Source organism: Pungitius pungitius, chromosome 6 (assembly GCF_949316345.1).
Source record: "Pungitius pungitius chromosome 6, fPunPun2.1, whole genome shotgun sequence".
Taxonomy (NCBI): Eukaryota; Metazoa; Chordata; class Actinopteri; order Perciformes; family Gasterosteidae; genus Pungitius; species Pungitius pungitius.
In genome coordinates, this window is record NC_084905.1 from 2988371 (window position 1) to 3013058 (window position 24688).

Genomic DNA, 24688 nt, shown 5'->3' on the forward strand with positions numbered 1-24688 from the left:
CTGCAGAACATCACTCTACAAACTCTTGTAATGTGGCTTTCTGCGAGCAGGTTTCGGTTTCCTTCCCATTTAGAGATGCACAATATTTACTTTACGTCCATTATACCTCCAAAAGTCAAACATAAATTCCATGTCTACTTTCTATTCTAAAGGGAGTTGTGAGTGAAATAAGGGGTGATTAGGAGTTATTAAAGAAGGTGTTACGTGCCTCGGCCTGCTTGTGGGAGGGGGTGTGTGTGTTTTGATTTTGTTCCCACAGGTGTTCTGACGCACCCACCAGCCAATAATCTCCCCTGCCAGCTCCCACCTGCAGACACTAATCACCCTCACCCACAGCCAATCAACTGCAGGATGGAGTGGCTTAAAAGGAGGTCGGAGTAGACAAGAAGAAGAGAGCGGTTGGAGAGAGAGAGCGGAAGGACTGTCGGGAAACAACTTTTTGCAACCGAACAATTGTTTTGAGCGGCGTTCAAGTGACATTTCTGTTTGTTTTGGTGTATGTATATATTGGGTCACTTGAACTAGTGAAGGTTAAGTTATTTTTGTTATTCTGCTATCACGTTGTCTGTGCTATTCAGTTTCTTTGTTTTGTTTGTCCCAGGGAAAAGGGGACCGCACAATGGGAGTGTATAGGTAAGAGACCCTGGGGTTTACATACTACCCGTAGATAAACCTCTGTCTATACACACTAGGTAAGATCTGGGCGGACCACCCACCTGTACTTTTTAGAGAGTTTAACAAACTTGTGTTTAGACTAGGTAGATTTAGGGGTCTTTTTCATTCATTTCTTTGCTTTGGTTCCGCTCAGCCCCTTTTCCCCCACTACCGTATTATAGTTCAAAATAAACCTGGTTTGAACGGTACGGTGTTTTTGGTTGTCCTGATTGTGCGCACACTGTTTTTACTTCACCTCACCCTCCCGGTGACCAGCTCACGTGTGACGGCGAGTTACGGTATCCTCACTTTAGAGGAGGGCGTAACAAATTGGGGCTCGTCCGGGATCATGGATCTAATACCCGTTACTCTGAGCACGTCATTGGGAACTTGGTGTGGTTGTATGTGTTGGTGCGTTGTTATCCGTCGGTAGTCTGTACATTTAGTGAGTTGTTGGTGTAGTACATTGTTTTCAGTATGGCGACTTCGGCATTGGCCGATTTCTTTGAAGCCCCTACTTTTGAAGTGTTGGCTACATTTCGAAAGGTAGAGTTACAGGCTATAGCGGAACACTACGAAATCCCTGTTCCTAAACAAAAGCTTAAAGCTGAGCTTTTGACCCTAGTAACAGAAGGGTTAGCAGAGAGGGGAATTTTGTCCTTGAAAGAGGATGAGAGGGGTGCCTCAGGAGAGGAGTCTGATGGATCCTCTGAAGCAAAAACAAAGGATGGCGTAGAGAAAGACGTTGCTTTCACTCCTGTTACGTTGCCCCGGTTTGACCCTTTGTCTCCTCCTTCAGGTCATTCTAATGGCGCTGCTAGGCTCAAAATGAGGCTGGCCAGGTTGGAGATGGAGCGAACGGAAAAAGAGAGTATTCGACAAAGAGAGTTCGAGTTAGAAATTCGGAAATTGGAAATCGATAAAGAAATTAGAATTCGACAACTGGAGCTAGAGGCTGGCTCCCGTGTGAGTCCGTCTTCAGCTCCGCCTCAGGCTCACTTTGATGTGAGTAAACATATTGCTTTAGTACCGCCATTTAGGGAATCAGAAGTTGATTGTTATTTTTCTGCTTTTGAGCGTGTGGCAGCAGCGCTGCACTGGCCACTCGAGGTGTGGTCACTTCTCTTACAGTGTAAACTGTCCGGGAAGGCCCAAGAAGTTGTTGCTGCTCTCTCCCTGGAAGAGAGTTTAAAATACGACGTTGTAAAAGCTACAGTTCTTCGCGCGTATGAACTAGTTCCCGAAGCATATAGGCAGAGATTTAGGAACCACAAAAAGGCCTTGAATCAAACCTTTGTTGAGTTTGCCAGAGACAAAGAGTCTTTGTTTGATCGCTGGTGTTCAGCCAGCAAAGTTATAGATTTTGCGGGTCTCAGAGAGTTAATTTTGTTGGAAGATTTTAAAAACACTCTACCTGAGCGTCAGGTGGTTCATTTGTGTGACCAAAAGGTGGCAACGTTGGCTCAGGCCGCAGTGTTGGTGGATGAATATACCTTGACACATAAGAGTACGTTCACGCCACCTCGTTTCGGGGACAGAACATTTGTGCCATCGGTCCCAAGTCCTGCTCGTCCTTCACCAAACCGTTCACCCAGTCCCAAGGATGTGCGGGAGTGTTTTTATTGCCATCAAAAGGGGCATCTGATTGCCACCTGTCCTGTGTTGAGCAACAGAGACAGGCGACTGATGACTTCCAGTAGCAAACCAAAAGGTGTTGGTCTGGTCTGTTCCAGGAGTCACCCGGTGAAAAGCGGTGCATGCTCTGCACGAAGCAAACCAGACAGACTTTACAGCCCATTTTTGTTAAAAGGTTTGGTCTCCTTATCTGGGATGGAAACTGAACAAAGGCCCATCCAAATTTTGAGAGACACTGGAGCTGCACAATCTCTTATTCTTACTGATGCGCTGCCTTGGTCTTCGGAGACGTCTTGTGGTTCACAAGTCTTGCTGCAGGGTATTGAGATGGGGACACTGCCCGTGCCCTTGCATTGGGTCCATTTGACGTCTGACTTAGTTTCAGGACATTTCCGTGTTGGTGTTATGGACACGCTGCCTGTGAAAGGTGTGACTTTGCTGTTGGGCAATGACATAGCAGGTGGAAAGGTGACGCCCTTGTTAGAAGTGTTGGATAAACCTAACCTCAATCCAGAAGATGAGGATCTGTCAAAGAATTTTCCTACTGTGTTTTCGGCCTGTGTGGTTACTCGCGCACAGTCACGACGACTGGATGATGTTATAAGTTTGCCTGAGTCTCTGTTTGACCCAGTAGCTGTGGAGAGTGAGGTTCCGTGTATTCCTCAGGAGCCTGCGCGTTTGAACGAGGTTCACCCTCACAGGGACGTTGTGGATAAGGGGCCCCAATCAAGTGACCTTTTTGTAGGAATCACCCCTGAAACGGTGATTGAACAGCAAAAAGAGGATCACAGTCTTCATACATGTTTTGCCTCTGTGGTGACACCGGAAGAGGTGAAAAATAAGGACACGGCATACTTCTTAGACCAAGGAGTATTAATGAGAAAGTGGACCGTCCATAAGGCAGACAGTGCTTGGAGGGCCGTATTCCAAGTAGTTGTTCCTACCCCGCTTCGGCAGCAGGTGCTGTCTCTAGCTCATGATAACAATTGGTCGGGCCACTTGGGGATAACTAAAACATTTGACCGTGTTCTAAGACATTTCTTTTGGCCGGGATTGAAGTCCGATGTAGCTAGGTACTGTAAGACATGTCATGTATGTCAATTAACTGGAAAGCCAAACCAGACGATACCTCGAGCTCCTCTCTACCCTATACCTGTGATAGGAGAACCGTTTGAGAGAGTCATAGTGGACTGTGTTGGGCCATTGCCCAAAACCAGGTCTGGTAATCAGTTTTTATTAACTGTAATGTGTTGTGCCACTAGGTATCCAGAGGCTATTCCTCTTCGAAAGATAACTGCTAGGACTGTGATCAAAGCATTGGTCAAGTTCTTTTCGACATTTGGACTTCCTAAAGTGTTGCAAACAGATCAGGGAACCAATTTCCTATCAAAGTTGTTTGCCAAGGTGTTACAGACATTGTCGATATCCCACAATGTATCCAGTGCGTATCATCCGGAGAGCCAAGGTGCCTTGGAACGCTGGCACCAAACACTTAAGTCAATGCTGCGCAAGTACTGTATGGACACCCAGAAAGACTGGGATGAGGGTGTGCCACTTGTCCTGTTTGCCATACGAGAGACCGTGCAGGAGTCCTTGGGCTTCAGTCCTGCTGAGCTTGTGTTTGGCCACACTGTTCGTGGACCGTTAAAAGTTTTAAAGGAGCAGATACTGGCGTCTGACTCAGTTGGCTCGGCTGATAAAAACGTGTTGGAGTATGTGAGCCAGATGCGGGAAAGGTTGCATGATGCATGTGCAGTAGCCCAAGAGTCCATGTCTAACTCTCAACAGCGAATGAAACGCCAATATGACCGGAAAGCAGTTAGCCGTGACTGGAAACCAGGGGATCAGGTTTTAGTTCTGTTGCCGATTCCAGGTTCCTCCTTGTCAGCACGTTTTTCTGGTCCATACGTAATTGAAAGGAAAATCAGTGAAACAGACTATGTGGTTAAGACGCCAGACCGGAGACGCTCATCCCGGGTTTGCCATGTTAACATGTTAAAAACGTACCATGTTCGAGAGACCCGTCCCAAGTCCTCAGATAAAGCGGCACAGGCTACTGTCGTGCCTATGGCTTCTGTGGGACTGCATTCAGAGTCTATGCCAGAAGAAAACCAGGAGGATGATTTGGTGGTACGTAACACTCTCCAGCAATGTGAACGCTTGTGTAACTCACAACTGTTAAAAACTCTTCACTCCCAGTTGGGACATTTGGATGAAAAAGAAAGAAGGGATGTGGTTGCCTTAATTAATGATTTTCCAAGCCTTTTCAGGGATGTTCCAAGTTGTACATCCGTCTTGGAACATGATGTGAATGTACGGGATGCCGCTCCGATCAAGCAGCATCCCTATCGTGTGAACGCTGTGAAGAGGGCAGCAATGAAACAAGAAGTGAGTTATCTGCTACAACATCAAATGGCTAAACTCAGTATTAGTCCGTGGAGCTCTCCTTGTATTTTGATACCTAAACCTGATGGTACTTTTCGGTTCTGTACTGATTATCGACAAGTGAATGCTGTCACTGTGCCTGACTCATTTCCCTTACCACGTATTGATGACTGCGTCGACACCATAGGTGCTGCGGCGTATGTGACTAAGCTTGACTTACTGAAGGGTTATTGGCAGGTGCCTCTAACCTCTCGTGCTTCTGATATTTCCGCTTTTGTCACTCCAGACAACTTCTTACAGTATAATGTAATGGCGTTTGGGATGCGCAACGCCCCGGCCACGTTCCAGAGGCTGGTGAATATTGTACTAGGTGAGGTCCCTAACTGTACTGCCTACTTAGATGATTTAGTCATTCATTCCGCCATGTGGTCTGACCATATCTCCACTTTAACAGACGTGTTTCAGAGGTTGGAGAAAGCATCGTTGACCCTAAATTTGGCTAAATGTGACTTTGGAAAGGCTACAGTCACCTACCTAGGCAAAGAAGTTGGACGTGGACAGGTGCGGCCTGTGGCTGCCAAAGTGGAGGCTATCGCTAGCTTTCCTGCCCCTACGACCCGCCGCCAATTACGTCGGTTTTTGGGGATGATTGGGTACTACCGTACCTTTTGTAAGAATTTTTCAACTGTGGTAGCTCCTCTAACCAATTTGCTTAGCCCAAAAATAGCTTTTCAGTGGTCTCCAAAGTGTCAAACTGTTTTGGAGTCAGCTAAAATGTTGCTTTGTAGGGCCCCAGTTCTTGCAGCCCCTAACTTTGAGAAACCATTCAAGTTAGAGGTGGATGCTAGTGCTGTTGGGGCAGGTGCAGTGCTCTTACAAGAAGATGACGACGGAGTGGACCATCCTGTCAGCTTCTTCTCGAGAAAATTCAACCCCTGCCAATCCAGGTACTCTACCATTGAGCAGGAGGCTCTGGCCCTGTTGTTAGCCTTACAGTTTTTTGAGGTATATGTTGGCTCGAGCATATTGCCTGTGCTGGTCTTTACTGACCACAACCCCTTGGTTTTCCTAAACAGGATGTATAACCAGAACCGCCGTCTGATGCGGTGGGCCATAATGGCCCAGGGATATAATTTGCAGATCTGCCATGTAAAGGGCTCCAATAATGTTGTGGCGGATGCTCTGTCCCGCGCATGGTGTTAGGTGGTATGTGTTTTGTTACACAAACTAAGGGTTTGTGTTTTTTGGGGTGGGCGTGTTACGTGCCTCGGCCTGCTTGTGGGAGGGGGTGTGTGTGTTTTGATTTTGTTCCCACAGGTGTTCTGACGCACCCACCAGCCAATAATCTCCCCTGCCAGCTCCCACCTGCAGACACTAATCACCCTCACCCACAGCCAATCAACTGCAGGATGGAGTGGCTTAAAAGGAGGTCGGAGTAGACAAGAAGAAGAGAGCGGTTGGAGAGAGAGAGCGGAAGGACTGTCGGGAAACAACTTTTTGCAACCGAACAATTGTTTTGAGCGGCGTTCAAGTGACATTTCTGTTTGTTTTGGTGTATGTATATATTGGGTCACTTGAACTAGTGAAGGTTAAGTTATTTTTGTTATTCTGCTATCACGTTGTCTGTGCTATTCAGTTTCTTTGTTTTGTTTGTCCCAGGGAAAAGGGGACCGCACAATGGGAGTGTATAGGTAAGAGACCCTGGGGTTTACATACTACCCGTAGATAAACCTCTGTCTATACACACTAGGTAAGATCTGGGCGGACCACCCACCTGTACTTTTTAGAGAGTTTAACAAACTTGTGTTTAGACTAGGTAGATTTAGGGGTCTTTTTCATTCATTTCTTTGCTTTGGTTCCGCTCAGCCCCTTTTCCCCCACTACCGTATTATAGTTCAAAATAAACCTGGTTTGAACGGTACGGTGTTTTTGGTTGTCCTGATTGTGCGCACACTGTTTTTACTTCACCTCACCCTCCCGGTGACCAGCTCACGTGTGACGGCGAGTTACGGTATCCTCACTTTAGAGGAGGGCGTAACAGAAGGTATTAAAGAAATGTGCATCACAAAAGTCCAAAACGTACACGTCCTCGTGGGTTTCGCGTGCATTTGAAAATAAATAATAAATGTGTCATTGTTTTTGAGTCAAAGACAGCATTAGAAGAATCTATGAGCGGATTCATAGTATTCTTTATATTCATCTTTATGGAGGAAAGATGTTTTAACGTCACACATACACAAGTAATGTGATTTCACAATCCCCAGGGAACCTGCTGATGACATAATGTTACAACTTCAGCACTAAAGAGAACAGGTCTTTCACACAGGAAATGACGACAGACCTTTTGCTTTTAGAAATTTAGTGACCCATGCCAATAACAAAAATATCCTCACTAAACATCCAGTCAAAAAAAAACCAACATACAGTCATCCCTCTGACATGCAACACTTAAACATCAATATTTAAAAGGGTGTTTTTACAGCAATATCCAACAGTAAGACACATGAGAAAAACATCTGTGGGTATATATACTGTACATTAACTTACATTATCAATAGCTCTGTTTGTTATGAACAATATTTACACCGTATCGTGGAGGGGGGGGGGGGGGGGGGGGGGGGGAGTCCTCTTTCCCCCCCAGTTGCCCAAAGTCACGTGGCAAACGTCTGCATCCGTCACCTTACAGGCATCCGTCACTTGCTTGTCGTGTTTGGCTTTAGAGAGTAATCAGCGTCGATAATGCAAAGTGATACACACACACACACACACACACAAATGAACTACCCCGTACAAGTCCACATGTCTAAGCAAATAATCACAGCACGAAGCAGCATTTCTTCCTGACGCGGATACGCCGAGGTGGTTCATCTCAGCACATGACATCAATCTATTGAGGCGCTTGGACTGTCGCAGTTGGTTTCAACTCGTCCCACCCGATCCATTCAGCTCAGCATGTGACGCGCAGGCTGTACTACTTGGCTGAGAAAACAGTGATTTGATGGGATTGGCAAATTGTGGCGTAATACCACCATCCTATTCCAGTCATTGTATGTTACTGTAACACATAATTGACAAGTACCAACAACGCAGACAGACAGACATCTCTGCTAAGACGATAAGAAGCCTATTAGCAACCGGTGAGCTTCACAGAGGTAAAGATTGTACCTGGACCGTCTCACAAGTCTCATTTCTCTCCCTCATCTCAACACAGTGTCACGTTCCCTGATGCTCAAGTGAATATTCTCTGTCGCTTGTGTTGAGAGAGGTCAAGAGATCAGACAATGGATCCCTTGGAAGAGGACAGGTGGATGGACTGGATGCGGATGGCCAAGGTTTTTTCCAGGTCCTGCAGGATTTCAGAGGCAGGGCTTTCCGCCGGCGTGTCATAGAGCAGCTGTTTGAATGGCTCCAACTCGATCAATACCAACATGTTCTTCAGGAAGTAGCTCTCAATATAGGAAGCCAAGTCTGGGGCACCGAGAAACTGTGAAAAAGAAGTGTATTTAAAAGTCTGATGACATTTTCTAGGCTACACTTGATGTGCAAAATTAGATCCTTGAGTGAAAATGTTCTTTCCTAAACACCTAAACATTTTTTTTTGTATTCCTGAAGTAGAATTAGTGTGGTTGTATTCTGCATGATCTCTTTTTGCACCTTGGTGTGATTGTAGATCTCAACACAAGTTTCCGCGTTGATGTTCTTGGTGCAGATAATCTCACAGTGCCTCTGCAGCGACTCCAGCTGGAAGAACTTGGCCGCGGACAGAAGCTGCAAAAAAAACAAAAACCCATGATAATTAACTCAGAAGCAAGTTTAGGATTTAGTTTGGTATTTAATCATGAAATCCAAGAGTGCAACAGGAATGGGTGACCTTGAGTTTCTAGATTATTGCTTTATAGTGTAAAGATTTCTGTGTGAATGGAAATGTCTGTGATGAGGACCTGACCTCCATAATGTCAGTGTTCCTGATGTGCAGAGCGTCTGTCCCTCCGAAGTAGAGATATTGCATCACCAGCTGTCAAGAGGAAACACGTGTCAGCTTGCATTCAAGGATGGCTAGTGTATAAACACATGCAAGTAAGCACGGTTTAAGTACAATTCAAAAGTGCCCCTTGTTTAAAATAATTGCAATACCTGAAAGATGTGATATTTAACATTGCTTATCTCAATGCAAGTGTTTTCACCGCAAGGTCTGTTTGCTAGAAGAGATTTAAACCTTGATGAGGGAAAGACAGAAAGAGAGAAATTAAAGGATTATCATTTGTTATGTTTATTCATGTTCCCTAATAGAGCAATAAACCGTTATATACTATCTCTTGGTACATATTGTCAACAACACACTTGAGTGATGGGTCATTCATCTGTCCCATTAAGACAGGACTGATTGATTATACTCGATGTAATACGACATGAGAGGGAAATAGACGTTCTCTAGAATCAGAAACAAATGTCTCTGACAGCAACATATCAACATAGCATTTGGAGTGCTTGGTCAGTTCTGTATCAAATCACAAAAAAAATTTCGACGTTAAAATGAGAGACAGATAGCGTTAGAACAGAGTCACCATTTATTGAACAGCAGAATCCTTTATTGGAAGGAATATTGAACATGCATATTTCCTGTACTCCGGTACTTAAGTCAGTGATGAAGTGAGTGTACCTGCTGGAAGCTGTGAAGAGCAGGACTTTGTGGGCATAATAAGGTTTCCCTTCCACCAGAAATGTCACGTCCGACATGTCTTTATTATTCAAGAAGAGAGGATCTGAAAAAAATGTGGGGGTTTTCAGATTAATATAGAAATAAACACATGGGGATTACAATTTAGCCTAGATCGCTAAATTCTATACTAATCTCGGGCTATTGTTTCAAAATAACTTTGTTGAAATGTCTATCCCAGCCCCCGAACACTAGATGGCGCCTGGTGCACTTTTCCATTTTCATGCATTATGCATTTATTAGTGAGAGCCAACTCAAAATAAAATCCATCAATGTAGTGTTTTTGCGCAGCATTCTACTTTTACATAAACAGTATAGATTTCACAATCTCACCCAGGCGGGACGACGGCTTCCTCTTGATCTCTGCCAGTTTGGGGATGGGGTAAGGACCATAGCACTGGGTGAAGATTGCAGACAGCTGCTGGCTGATTACCTCATTCTGACAAAACACAGACAGAAAAACAAACCCTCAGAGAGCCGAGGAGAGATGCGTGCGCGGGCGATTGCTGATCCAACACAGAAGTGCACGTTATGCAAGAACGCAAGTGCTTACTTTAGTGCTCCTCTCCTACACAAACATCCCCAACACAATTACCAGCACAGTGAGAGAGGTCTAACTTCTGCAGCCTTGTTTCACACTCGGCGTTCAGCTTTATTCAGGCAGGGCCTCTGAGAAACCACATATTTGCAGCTTTTTCACACCATTGACAGGGAACCAGATGAATATCAGCTGTTTTTTCCTACAGCCAGGGTTCCTGAGGGGGGACCGTGATCAGGGACACCATGGCAATGTGAACGCGCGGTGCTGGGGGAGAAGGGGGAGCAGTGCCATTCAGCCTCCACAGCGGTGAGCGCCACCACAAGACCAATGTGTGCCGTCAAGCTGGTCGCTCTCACTGAGGAGCGACGCCAACAATCAGCCATCGAAAGCTGCCTATTGTATCAGGGACAAATATGCGTGTCTGAAATTGCCCCCCCCCCCCCCCCCTGAATGAGTAAATTGCCAAGGAAGGTAGTAAAGGTCGATAGTTAGGTAGGTAGGTGGATAATGGATGGGTGGATGGAGGAAGAAAATAGGATGAGAATGAACCGGAGTGATTGGAAAGTCGAGTTATTTCAATGGATCAAACTGAGCTAAACTGAATTGAACAGAAAGTACTTTAACCAAATGGTTGAATGGAGAGTTCAGTGGGCTTAAATCGGCCGATACCTTGATGTGTAGAGCACCTCGGACCTTACCGAGTGCCTCGTAGGGATTAGGAATCCCTTCCCCCACCACACAGCATCCAATACAAAGACAAGGGCTGACACCACGACAACCCACACACGCTAGCTTTGCGTGTCCTGAGTGTGTATCAGTGTTTGTGTGTTTGGGAGAGAGAAAAAGGCATACTGTCAATATGGGATTGCACACCCATGCGAGGTTCTGCAAGTCTGCTTGTGTGTTTTGCTCAAATGTGTTTGGGTGTGTGCGTGTGTGTGTGCGTGTGCGTGTGTGTGTGTGTGTGTGTGTGCGCGTGCGTGCGTGCGTGCACACATTGCAGTCGATTTTTCCCCATATCAGAAGTGACAGCGCAGCTCATCATGGGATGGCAGGGAAGCACTGTCCCAATGCAAAGTAGACAAAACAAACAGAGGTGACAGACGAGACGATGCGCTGTTTTAAGGCTCACACGGGCCCCACCGTGGGGAGTGTGAGCTCAAGTAATGTGACAGGCCCCTGATCTAATGAGCGGGAGCAGATAGGAACGAGGAGGCCCGCCATCAATCATCATCATCATCTCAAGTTATTGGTATGGAGAAGGTCTCGGGGGCTCTGCCGGTCTCTGAGAAGCTGATGACCTTACCGCGTGAGGACAATCCCAAGCAAACAAAGCCGACGCATTTGCAGATGGAGCAGGAGAGAGAAAATGCAAAGGGTGAAATACCTTGCTGGCTCTGAGGATCTGGAACATGAGAGGCAGACCATGTGTGATGAGCTCCTCGGTGTACTCCTCCTCATCGATGCAGCTGAACTCCTTGAGGAGACCCTGGATCAGGGGCCGGCGTTGCTGATGGAAACACGTGCGCAGGGACTCCATCCAAGTGTGCAAAGTCCAAGGGACCCCTAAGAAACACACAGGAAGTGCACAGGTAAACACACACGGACACACGGGCACGAGGAAGCTACGCACTGCAGACAGAATGTGACTAGATGGTTTGAACCGTGACTTACCCAGGCTGCGTACATCTATGGTGATATCCACGTGCCCGTGCTCTGCGCTGTGGTACATGGCTTCTTTTAGGGCTTTAAGTTTGGCTTTCCCGGTTCGGATCTGGTCAATCTGAGACGGACTTCTGCCTTCCAGCTCCGAACCCTCTGCCAGAATCTCTTCCAGAGATAAGACGTCGCCCTTCCCTTTCTCTGTGTGGGACAGCAACTTACGGAACACATTCCTAGACAAAACGAAAGATACCTGTCATTTCATTGGCCTCTACAGGCTCTGTTAAATAGGTTTTTATTGCTCGAGACTCCAGGCCAATATCATTAAAAAGCAGACAGGTGGATTTGTACTATTTCACACTTTGAGGCAAAAGGAATCTGACTGTGGCCGAAGGTCATTGCTCTGAAATGAATGGTCTAGCAGCTTTGATTGCTGTATGTGGCTCAGTTTAAATTCACAAGAACAGTTAACTACATTCATTTAATTTAAATAAAGGGGGAAGCCTCTCATTTTATACAAATAGGCACAAGTCTATTTTAATAAACATACTTAAAAATTGTCCATTTAACTTTCTATGTTCTCCACTGATGATAAAAAAAACCTCCAGTAGGTGTGGTTGAAATTGCACTTGTAACAAAAAGCTACGAGAAAATTGATTGCGCAATTTCTTACAGGTTGGCAGCATTTCAGAAAAAAATCACCATAAATGAAAATGAAATGGAATAAAAAGTTCTCAGGAAAAGACTATGAGTTATTCAATTAATTACAATTCATTAAAGAATAATTGAGAGAGCAAACGACCTTGGCTAGTCAGATCTCTATAAATAAAGCCTTGAAACTTTGAAAATATAATGTATTTTATTTTGGTTTTAGTCTTTATTTTAATATATTCAGTATGGTGGTGTGTTTTTAGTCTCTGCAATGTACCATCTATAAATAAGAAAACACAAAATGAATTGAGCCATTTCTAACCAACCAATCCAACAAATGAAGTCTCAATTTTATGAACATGCTCTGGTAATGTTTGAACAATATTGTATTCTAAATACACACAATGAACAAAGTGTACGATGCTCTTGTTATTCCCTCAGGAGTGTGTTCTCCTGATTGGACACGAATGCGCGTTACACACCTGTGTCCATGAGCTGCTGCCAGACTGTAGGAGTTCATGTCTCCCTGCGGCGCTGTGGAGATGCCGTTGCGGTACATGGTTCCCACCATGGGGTCCGCCCCCCGCTCCAGCAGCAAGCTCACTATTTCAAAGTTACCTGCGCACCAAGATCAGAAATTGGCAGAGCTTATGCACGCAGACACACAATACAATTATTGCAACAACAACAACAAATGAGGGTGGATGAACATTTAGTCATTATATTCTGTATGCCCGCTATTCGTCTTCCTTTTTCCAGGCCCCCCAGGGTGAATATGCCTCTGAAGTCAATGCTCAGCCTGCCATCACGCTGACAGCTGGGTCTCTGTACCTGCTGCAGCAGCCAGTTGCAACGGGGTCTCTGTGTAGTTCTCCATCCCGTCCTGCAGGGACCCCTCCACGTTGGCTTTGGCATCCAGCAGCAGCTGCAGAGGTTGGACGGGGACATGGAGGGGTGGGGGAGGGGGGGGAGAAGATGCAAGGCCGAGGAGGTAGACGGAGAGAAGAGGGTGAGGAGACGAGGGAGATTCGGTTGGCTAATGAGAAGGAAGTTCTGTATAGTGAATAGTGAATATTTAACTTTCACACTCTCACACTTTCTCGGTCCTCCCAGCTGACTTTTACTTTGGCAAATCTGCTGCTCTTCAGAATCTAACCAAATGTTGATGTTTACCCATTTTCAATTAAACATTTTTGGGGGAATACATGTAATTGCTTTCTTGGCTTCTCTCAGACTGGCTGCTTACTTTCGCTCTTTACGCTACATGTAAGTTAAACATCTCCTGCTCCCACTTCATGTTAATAACTGTACAGCCATGGGAGCGGTATTAGTTTCATCCGATCTTAGACAGGAAAATGAACAGGCGTCACAAAAGTTCAAGTTGCTCTTTTAATGTTTGATAATAATTTAAGGCCAATGCAGGACTAATAACTACATTTGATAAATAGTCTCATAAATCAGGTTTTAATGTTATTTCTTTATGATATTCTAAATGTAATTACTGGCTGACTTTATTAAATTATTTAAACAAGTTCCTACATTTCATAACAAATTACCATCTAATACGATGATACATGCCCTACATATAAATAAAGATCTTTGTAAATTGAGTGTATATCGAGTGTCAAATTATGACATTCTTAATAACAGGTTTTTTGAATGGATGTAATTATTTTAGCTGCTGTCCGTTAGAGAAGATATTGGGGTTTCAGATTTATTCAACACCCCATTAGAATATAATGATTTAAAATCCAATGGAGATCATTTGGAGGACAGACAGAATTAGTCAAATGTGTTCGATAACAATTAGACTGTTGTGTTTCCACTTTCCACTCGCTAAATGCAGTCTGATCCATTGTCTCAAAAATGGAAATAGACAGGATCCAAAGGTTGACTGAATAAACACCCCCTATTAAAATAAAATAGATCCATTTGTACACGACACAAACAAAATCAAATGAAAAAGAAAACAGAAGAGGAAACTTGTATTGGAGAACCATCATCACCATCATCATCATCATCATCGTCATTACCACCAAAAAGCTTTGATGACCAAAATGGCAACCATGACCAACCATGAGCTGAAGCACAACGAGAGGAAGGATGTCACTACCTGCACCACGGGCACATGTCCGTGTAACACAGCGAAAGTGAGGGGCGTCGCCTGCCGCATTTCGGGAAAGACTGAGGGGTGTTTGTGCACTGAGTTTGGCACCTGGGGAAGGGACACAGGTAGGTAGGGTGGGTAGGTAGGAGTGAGAAAGATGGGGGGAGAGAGAGATATGAAGCCATTAAAACCACTACACGGCCTACGGAGCACAAGACAAGCAGTTTAGGGAGAGGACGAGGAATGGGGGAGTGGGTGAGGGGGTTGGGGGGGTTGGGGGGGGGGGGTAGTAAGCACTACAGGACCAATCAGAGTAATTAACTAGGAACCCTGGGGCTGCAGAGGACACCGTGTCAGTTTGTTGGCCTCCTAATGAACATGATGGATTGATCCTACAAGTTAGGCCTCGTCCTAATGATCTCTCTGTGTGTCTCTCTGACAGCGACATGACCCGACCCCCCCCCCCCCAAGGCACCTCTCTCTGGCCAGGCTGCAGTGAGTAACTGGGAGCCGAATGGAAGCAAAACATACATGAGACACATGAACAACGCAAAACTGCAATAATTAGGAGAAACACATGCACAGGAAATGAAATGAAGGACTGGGATCTCATATGCAGTTCTGGTTGAATTTACCATTATTACATCATAGTTGTCTGTAAATGTTCACAGCGTTTTTTCCCTAAACTGCTGGACCCAGTCCTTGCAAAAATAGCCTAATTATTCCTCCTCTAAAATGGACAATTTAGGTTCTAGTACCATAGTATGCTTTTCTTCTACATTCAAGTACTAGTAGGAAGTAGTCATTATTTTTTTTGGTACCCGATTCACAGAACAGAATTACAATGTCAATGGCACACCGTATTATAAAGTGATACCAATGGCTCTGGGAGCATTTAAAGAGCATGGATTCCCCTGAGCCTCCCGAGCTGTGGAAAGAAACATCCAAGACAAGCAACATTTATCTTCAACTGTTCAAATTCTAACTGGGTTCAAGACTGCATGAATAAAAATGAACCGATAGTGGGTACTTTTCTTTTTCAAGTTGACTGTGTGCTTTGCGCTTTGTCCAGGGGTCGTGAATGCAGTGGACTGCAAATCAATTCGGGCACAATGGCTGAGAGCACTTGTTGCTGCTGAGGTGCCTGGCGAAGGCCGGGGTCATGGGGCCTTAAATGAACCACCTCTCTGAAGGCCGCACAGCTAACGAACGCCCTCTCCACTCTCTGCAGGCTCCTGTGAGGAATTCAGTTATGTTTAATCAGCCGATCTTTATCGCTTTTTTTTTTTTCCCTGACGAAGAAAAAACCTCTGAGTCATGTCTTATGCTCTGAAACTCCAGTGCGAGAGTTTCACAGCGAATATAATTCTTAATCTGTTTCTGCGCTGCCTATCCTCTCCCGAGGCGCAGCAGTCGTAGCCTCGTGATCACCAAACACTTAGCAGCATGACACATGGGGGAGAACAAACAATGGGAGATGAGGGACAACATGATTGGTTTTCTCCAATTAAATACCGGCTCACAATGCTAACAAATGGTTTCTCTTTATGACTTAACACGTGCAGTACCAGTCAAAAGTTTGGACACACTGTCACCAGCACTCACCTCGCTGTTTATATCCGCTCCTGCATCCAGCAGCATCTGCACCATGGCCTCGTCTCCACGGACACAGGCGTACATCAGCGGGGTCATCCCCTGCACGAGCACAGGAGCCCCGGCATCACTTCACAGGCTACAGACACGCCTTCGTCTGGTCACCCCCCCGAAGGTGCGGCGCCTCTCCCCCGAAGGGTTGACTTTTCGCCACTCCCGTGTACGGGCCCCTCTGAGTCCAGTTATGGGACATTTGGTGACTCACATGCGCCGAGGCCCAAAAGTGGGTTAGCCGACTGTAAGATGTGTTCATTCAATCACACAATAGACCAGTGTTTGAACTTTTACTTTTAGCGTCATTTACTTTTTTGGCCAAACTTTTCCTCTAAACTTGTACTTTTGACTGGTTCCCTCCTGGCTCCTTGAGGCTGATGAGAGCAATATTCTGCTATTGATCTTTTTAAAAGATCGCAAAGCCGCATGAATCAATGCCCCCTCTTGGCCACCACAGAGACGCCAGCATAACTTGTGTGACGGAGAAGTATACTACTAAACTTTATATTTTGAACGTTTCTGCTTGGATCAGTCCAACACTTAACGTTGATTTCCACGGAAAAACCAAGTCAAACATGCAATATTCACTGATCATTTTCTACACTGGAGGTGGCGGCTGTGATATAATGCAGCGCTCCTTGGCAGGAAGGCTTTAGGAAAAATGTCAGAATATAGTTTTGTATTTATAGCTGCCTTTCCGCCCAAAAGCCTGCAGGGAGCTTAAAGGTGAAGGAGCCATGCAAGCAAAGTATGTGTGTGTGTGTGTCCGTGCTTGTGCTTTTGCATGCATTATTGAACATGTTGACTGTGTCTCTAACCTGCTCACTCATGCTGTTGATCCCGCCGGGCCCCAGCAGGTTGACCGCCTGCTTCACCAGGTCCGTGCGACCACAGCTGAGCATACGGAAGCCCAGGTCCTGCAGGAACTTCGCTTCAGTAGAGGCGGCGTCCAGCTTCCTTGAGGCACAGAAGCAGTCGTCCGTTCTGCAAAGCAAAACCCACAGAGTGCTTCACAATTCTTTTTCATTATTGTTGTGACAATAACATCTATCCCTCGAATATATCACAGGTTTATTTCTCTAACACTACAGGAGGGAAGCTGAGGTCACGGTTTGTGATAGATGTGTCCCCCTGCTTGTGCTGTTTACGCGTGCAAATAAAGAGACTGGCTGCACGTCGTAGGCGCCCCCCCCCGCCCCCCCCCCCCGCGCGCAGGTCAGCACGGTAGCGCACAGCCGTACCGGAGCTGCCGGGGCTCGCAGTCGACTCCGGGAAGCAGCAGCCGGGCAGCCTGACGAACATCGTCGCTGTCCACAGAGAAGCTGCGCCTGTGCTCGGTGTGAGCCGCAGCCACGCGCACCCACTCCATCAGGGGCGGCAGCACCACGAACGGCCTGTAGGGAGAGACAGAGGTACACGTTGTGGCCCGCGAGAGACTGAGGCTGAACTTCGGTCGCCCCAACTCGGGTACATGAATGTGCAAAGGAACCTTCAAGGAAAATCCATCTAGCACAGAATTTGCATGTTATTTCGGAGAGCTGGGCAGCCACAGAGGATGTTTGGGATGTCTGGCATGTAAAATCAAAAAGCCAGCGTCAAAGTCACAGGGAGACACTTTGATGTGAGGAAGATCATCACAGATTATAGACCATCTTTCAAAAATGCTTATTCTGATTCATGCAGTCCGTATCTATGAAAATTTAGACCTCATCTTTATAAACACTGCTCACGTCTAAGGGCCTAAAGCTTGACAAGCAGAGCTGTGCACGAGGCTGATGATGTCAGACCCGTGGCAAGCTCTGCTGGTTAAAGAGGCCCATAAATGTAATGAGCTATAAAAACCCACATATTGAATCGCAACGTATATGTGTGATGCATTTTCATTCATTCATGCTGTAAAACGTATTGCCCCGTTACAGCATTAATGTGTATCATCATCACACAGGGAATGTAATCGCTCTGCTTTTAATCTGTTTTGTACGACATCATAATGATCTCTGTAAACATAATGGGTGGTGAGTGTGTTTATTGCATGCCGACATATTTTACAGTATTTATGGCAGCTCTTCCTTGGCTTATTGTAAACTAAGGATTTCTTGGTATTTTGCAAACCTACCGCTCCATATAGAGCTTGCACAGAAATGTCTGCAGACGGCTGCAGGCTCCACATACCCCATGTTAATGAAATAACAACGGTTCCTGTCTCAACCTGTCTCCTGCACTCATCCATGCGAGGATAAGGATACATTTACATGTGTTGTGGATATGAACACACACTCTCTTCAGTTATGTAAAACAATGAGATGTCATACATACAATACATAATAGTAATAATATCTTTCATAATTAGAGAAAAGGTAAAGTTTTTAAGTTTAGATGGTTTAGTTTACATTATTTTTTCCCTTTATATCTTGCATTAATCATATAAAACTAGGATCATGGCATTAAAAATCAGTTTGGTTTTAAAAGCATCTTTGATACAGTTGGTTCGAAAGGCTGCTGAAGAAAAAGCTGCTCATGTGTTTTTTTTATGAGACAGACCTGCTACTCGATGACACTTGGTCTTGTTCCACGGGTTTGCTGTGCAATGCATCCGTTTACAAAGGACGCCTCGAGGCTCTCGTGCCACTCATTATTAATTAGCTACTCGTCGATGGCACTGTGTTACAATAACTGTTTGATCTACTAAGAAATGCGAACCCTTTTGTTGTGCGCTAGCTTCAAAAGGAGCCTGACCCGCAGGCAACGTGACGTTATTTTCCCCGCAGACGTCGTTTAAGAGGCACGCACACCTAATCAAGAGTCCAGGGACCGAGATGACGGAAATTCCCTCAAAGGGACACGTTCGCTCACAAGCAGTCCAAGGTCCGCTTCCCCCAACGTCGGCTCTGGCAATGTGCTCAAATATGATTTCCTTTTTCAAAATCGTGATCACAGCTAAAGCATGACGTGGGTGATTCAGTCTGGAGCCCCACAGGAGCTCTGACCAGGCTCAGCTGTTTCCTACCTCTGCCGCATGCCGACAGGGGTTTTCCCCCCCAACTGCAGGAAACACTAAACAGCTCAAGGTAGTAGGGCTAGAGTGGGATATGACGAGTACTATGTTTGAACAGCTTGTAAAAAAACAGCAGAAGAAGAAGAAAAAAAATGTGTTTCATATGTAGAAACTGCAAAGATTGCGAGGTTGGCTTTGTGCTTGAAAACTGGGATTGGTCCAAAAGCCACATGATGAGGCCTCAGGGGACTTTACACCATGGAAACATTGCTGCAGCCGTATGTCATTCATGCAAAAGTCACCAACAGTGGCAGTGATTGTCATCACTGACCGACGGCACCGTTTCTGCAACTCCTCAGCTCACCTAAAAGACTCCCCCAACGAGCCAATAAGTCAACCATTCACTTATATAAAACTGTGCTTTCCTTCCAGGGTCGAAAAAAAAAAGAAGGTGTTCCATTTCAGAATTGAGCATGGAGAGACAGAAATATAATAAAAGTCTGCAGAGGTGTACAGTTACAGCAGAACCATGTCTGCACTTCTCTTGGATAGTGTCTGGGATGCAGAAGTATAAATGCTGGGGACCTAAAGAGAGTTTCTCACTGAGATCTGCCGTTCTTCTATGATTGTCCCAGCTAGAAATGGTGCTGTCCTGCAGAACCAAAGGAGGAGAAGGGGTCTGATGTTGTATGATTGGCTTTAATACAAAAATTCCTGTTACTAGCTTTTCCTATTTTTGTGGTGGCATTAAATTCTATTTGTGAAAATTACAATTTAGTGCATTTCGTTCAATGCTTTCAGTCTCAGTGTTGTTATTCTATTAGTTTCTGTTAGTGAACACGAACCTACCAAAATGAAAAAACCATGATGTTTGCTCCTCACCTCTCTTTTTGTAGGGTGACCTTTGAGGGCTCAACATTGGGGTTCTCCCACTCCATATGCGGGCAGTGCATGAAGTAACACAGCGTGTAGATGGCTTCGGGCGCCCAGTGGATCACGCTGCTCTTCTGGTGCATGGGCGTCCCGTTGTTGTGGTTCTTCACGTACAGCGGCTGCAGATGGTGCATGGCTCGGGACACGAGGTCACCTGAGCCGCGCACACACACACAAAAAGGAACACGAGTAATGAGAAAGGACTTCACATCCAGGCACGAGGGTAAAGGACATGAATGCTTAGAAAAGACACCGGGGATTCATGCTCATTCATCCAAGCGCCCTTAGACCGCCCTCTGTCCTGGGAAATTGAGAGTTTTTCCGCACCATAATCCGGAAAAAGACAGAGTTCTTCTCGGTCCTTTCCCGTGCTGCTCACTGGGTGAGGGAGAATAATTATGCTCAGGACTGCTGTGTGGAGAATGAATATTTATGGATAAACATTAGCTACTCAAAGCTATTTCCCCTGCATAATTTGTCAGTACTTTAAGGTCATCCAGATGGGCTTTAAAAATCAAAGCTTATGAGGACTCTACTAATAAAAATGTGAAAAAAATCTGGTCAGGTTTAAAAGAAAGTAAACAGATCCTGGAAAAGCATCGTTTGCCCATTTTTGTATACTTAAGGGACCAAACAGACTGCAGTACACCCAGTTCAAGCTTCACTCACAGTCATGAACACCGTCCACCTCAAGATAACATAATCACAGACCCAAACCCCATTAATACATGAGTGGGGTTACACAACACAAACCCTGCGAGAACAAACCATCATCAAACTCATTTCCATAGACCAAGCGGTTCAAGCATCACAATTCGGCTATTTGACACCTGCCAAGATTCCATTTAACCCCTAAAATGTGAGAGGCGGGTGTGAAGAGGATGCCTTGAATGAGGGGACGGCATTCATGCAATCTTCCTCCTACCTCTCCACAGTCCTTTGGGGGACTGTTGCTGGTAGGATAAAATGTGCTGGACAACATCACGCCAGATCTGTCACCCCCTCCCTTCTCTTCATTGTACCAACGGGAGTACAGGTAAGCTTGTAACAGTGCCCTCTTAAGCTCGGTGAAGGGTAGCCGAGGTGGTCAGCAACAGCCCGGTCTCATGTCTCATTCATGCTGGCCTGTGACATCTCCAACGCCGGCAGGTCGGACGGAGGAGGAAGATTATTTCAAAACACCGAGAGAGTGCAGCAGCAGCAGCAGCGGCGGCGGCAGCTTAGCGCATGATGCGAAACCGCCGCCGGTCCTTGGGCAGGTGTTTGCAGAAATAACTGCTGAAGAGGGGATTTACTCAATGTGTTTCAGTATCAGTGAGGATTCTTTGTTTGGCGCTGAAGGAGAGGGAGGACGGACAGAAGTACAGCAGTTTAAAAAGCTGAAGAAGTCAATAACATTTACATTACAACATTCAAGCCTTTAATCAATACCTCATCGGGGGATAATTCATTGTTTATGCTAATAAGAAGAGGGACGATTCGCTCTTTCTTTACGACGCTTTAAAACCCCCTTAGAAAAGCAAAATCACACAAATGAGTGCTTTGATTTACGAGGGACTTTATGACGTCTGGCACCTTTTAAGGTTAGTAACCGAAAATGCAACGCAGCACAAAAATAACAACCAAACTGCTCATTACTTCAGGAACTGTGAATGCAGGTTAATGTTTAAAAGTGAGACAGAAAGTCTTTGGAAATGTAAAATTAACTCTCATTTCAAACAAAACAACCATTTTCAAGGCTTTATAGGCTTTATAGTAAATAGCCAGTCCCTCGCTTTCCTTTGGGTACTGATGAATGGGTCTTGGTTTCACTGCACAGCTGCGGCCATCATCACAGTTTCTGTGTTTCAATTATTTGCTTCCTTGCAGCCTCGACTACATTTATAAAAAAAAAATAAACACGATACAAGAAGTCATCCTTGCCCGTATTCAAGTTGTCTAATTTAAAAGCAGCCAGCGCTTTCAGCCACCGACTACAAAGCATATCAGATAAAGGAGAGGGAAAAACATGCTGTCTGTATTGTTTTCTATTTGAATCTACTGCTTTTATCGGGAAAACAGAATCACTGAGACAGACAACAGCTTAAGAGAACCAAGTGAACTGTTTGAATATAAAACACTGTTCGGGAAATGATCGTGTTCACGTTGTGCCGTGAGTGGAACCCTCACTCAGAGGGTGTTTCCTCATCACTACCCACGTCTACTTTAACTATTCAGGGTGACCTCACATCATACGTTCTGAGGGGTTGCAATACAATCTGCACTGGCAACAAGCACACAGGCAATGTTAGTTTGCACAAGACGGCGCACACACACACACACACACACACACACACACACACACACACACAGAGTAATCAGGTGACGACTCTCTTGCTGTCGGACGTCTCGGAAATGTTTATTTGAGGAGCAATGGTGTGTGCCGCGCACTCAGGGGAAGGAGGATGAGACGTGATGTCCGTCCTGTTAATTTCCACGTGGCTACATTTCATTTTTTGCCTCACACGCAAATGAAATGTACACATTTAAACCATGCAATACCCACCACTGGTTTGCGTTTCGCTTTTCTCAATGTTTAAATGTATAATCCGTAATTACACAGAATAAATTGCACCATTTCCTAAATGACTCTACTTTTATTAGACAGTCAAATTAAGCATTGTTTTCAGCCTTTAATGCATATACACAGTACAGTACATATGCATTTATGTTTAGCGTATATATGCATAAAGATGTTAAGAAGGTGACTTGCTGCTGCTGCACAACATGGCTCTCTGAAAAGCTTACTGAGAGCAAAGTATTTTTTATTGGCTATTGGCAGAAACTCTTGGAGGAAAACATTCCCATTCGCATCACTAAAAACTCACGAAAAATGAAAAAAGTCAGATAAGACATGAAGAAAAATCACAATTTTTAAAAAGGCTCTTCCTTGTTATCGTATAATGTGATTTTTGTTGTGTCCAACAACAATCAAATAAAGTTCAAAAATGATTTAACTAACTGTAAAACGACCAACCAGAGAGGTCACTGCCATTTGACCTTGCGTCCTTTGTGGTCATCCAGCAGTATGGATTTATATTCATATGGAGAAGACCTGCATGTATCTTTCATGCTCCACCCATTTAGAGAAATCTAAGTATACATTCACCCGAGTTACAAACAATGATGTATCTAACATATTTAATCTGTGATCTTGTCTGCCATTACTAATGATAATGAAGCACCAAGAATCCTAATGATTGCAGTATTTCCTGGACAGTCATTTCAGCTATGCTAAGTTGGTATTTGAGCGCAGGAGAAAATTAGAAGATACAAAGAGGTAAATCTGGGAGAAAAACGCTGGAAAATTGAGTCTAAATGCCAGCGGAATAGAATGGGATGATAATTAATGTTATTGTATTCCCAGGAATCTATTTTAGAAAATCCAACTCTCAAATCCTCCCATCTTTTATTCTCCACCGTTTCCCAGATTGCGCTCGCTCTCAGATGCACAATATGACGCGCTGATAATGAAATCTTTATATGCTGTTCTGCTTTTCTCAATTATTCATTTTCCTGGCTTGTGGCGTGTCTCTGTTTTGCAAATACTTAATGTAAGAAATTCCTCTCCACTGCTGATAACATCGCCACTGGCCTAAGCTCTGCTATTATCTTTTGGAGGCTCTGTTGTCTCAGAGTGTGTTGGCAGTGTCAACGCAACAGAATGAGTTCTTGCATGACCTCGTCAATACAACATGGACAGATGACTGGCGATTTGCCTCAGCGCTCCTGAGAAGACATACAGTGAGGAGAATTGGCTCTGTGTTTGATCTAATGATAAGTGTTTACTCTAGATATGCTGGAAGGATTCTTTTCCAACCCTTGCCTCGACATCCCAATGCCATGACAACAGAAAACAGACTCAACGACCTCATCCTCATTGTTTGGTTTCGAAGGGTTTTCTTTGTATTCTTCACAAATAGCGTATCAGGACATCATCTGCACTACATTTCTGTAATTAGTTATTCTTCTGTCTGAAAACATTGCAGCACTGCAGATATGTTTTTTTAGAACGAGCACCAAAAAAATCTCATGCATCCAAGAAACGAAACAATTCAGCATTTCCAATGAGAATCTCGGGTCTATGATTAAATCAAAAGAGTCCACGGGAAGATGGTTTTCCAATTGATTGCTGCACAGTGAGTTTACACCACTTTCGAATTTCTTGAGAATTCAGAAAATTCAGTAAACAAGGAGGACATTTCAGTGAAGATCTTGTGCTGAAATTCGTTTTTTGGTGGAATTGTGTATTAAATCTTTGTTGGCTGAGTAAAGACAGTCGGGTGAAACACAATCAGAAAATTTGTTAGTGTTTAAATTAGGGCTGTCAAAAATAGCGCGTTAACGGCGTTAATTAGCTGTTTGTTGTTAATTACGTCAATTTTTTTGACGCATTTCACGCATGCGCAGTGTGACAAATTATTCAGGTCCGGAAAGAACCTCTTCTTCTAGGGAATGCACTTCATCCTATACAACACATTACTGCCACCTGCAGGCATATGTCAGGCCGTCAGGTTCAGCAAGTCGTTTGCGCCAGAGACCCGCCCCCCCCCCCCCCTCCTCCCCCCCTCCCTCCCCGGTTCTCGCGCAGCGGAACAGAGAAGAAAAAAAGCTCCGCCCAGCAGAGCAAGAGCAGCACTGAGATAGAGGAAAGACCATCGGAGAGACCCGTAATACTGTTCTGAAACATGCGGAGGAAGAGAAGCCAATGCGATGTAATTC

General features: G+C 44.9%; 1 protein-coding gene across 2 annotated transcripts in view; it reads right to left on the reverse strand.

Annotated features, from left to right (window-relative positions):
- Positions 1–6858: 6858 nt before the first annotated feature.
- Positions 6859–24688, reverse strand: part of btbd11b (BTB (POZ) domain containing 11b) — a 52648-nt gene continuing 34818 nt past the window's right edge. The window contains exons 3-17 of one of the 2 annotated variants that reach the window (XM_037451485.2): positions 19877–20081; positions 17241–17393; positions 16818–16983; positions 15958–16047; positions 14359–14460; positions 13077–13170; positions 12728–12863; positions 11607–11827; positions 11320–11498; positions 9725–9830; positions 9335–9437; positions 8809–8890; positions 8621–8689; positions 8329–8442; positions 6859–8158 (exon numbers count right to left, since the gene is read on the reverse strand). In XM_037451485.2, coding sequence (XP_037307382.2) covers positions 7949–8158; positions 8329–8442; positions 8621–8689; positions 8809–8890; positions 9335–9437; positions 9725–9830; positions 11320–11498; positions 11607–11827; positions 12728–12863; positions 13077–13170; positions 14359–14460; positions 15958–16047; positions 16818–16983; positions 17241–17393; positions 19877–20081 — 2030 coding nt within the window. In that variant the 3' untranslated portion in view covers positions 6859–7948. The remainder of the gene's footprint in view (positions 8159–8328; positions 8443–8620; positions 8690–8808; positions 8891–9334; positions 9438–9724; positions 9831–11319; positions 11499–11606; positions 11828–12727; positions 12864–13076; positions 13171–14358; positions 14461–15957; positions 16048–16817; positions 16984–17240; positions 17394–19876; positions 20082–24688) is intronic. The other variant, XM_037451486.2, reaches the window with a different exon arrangement.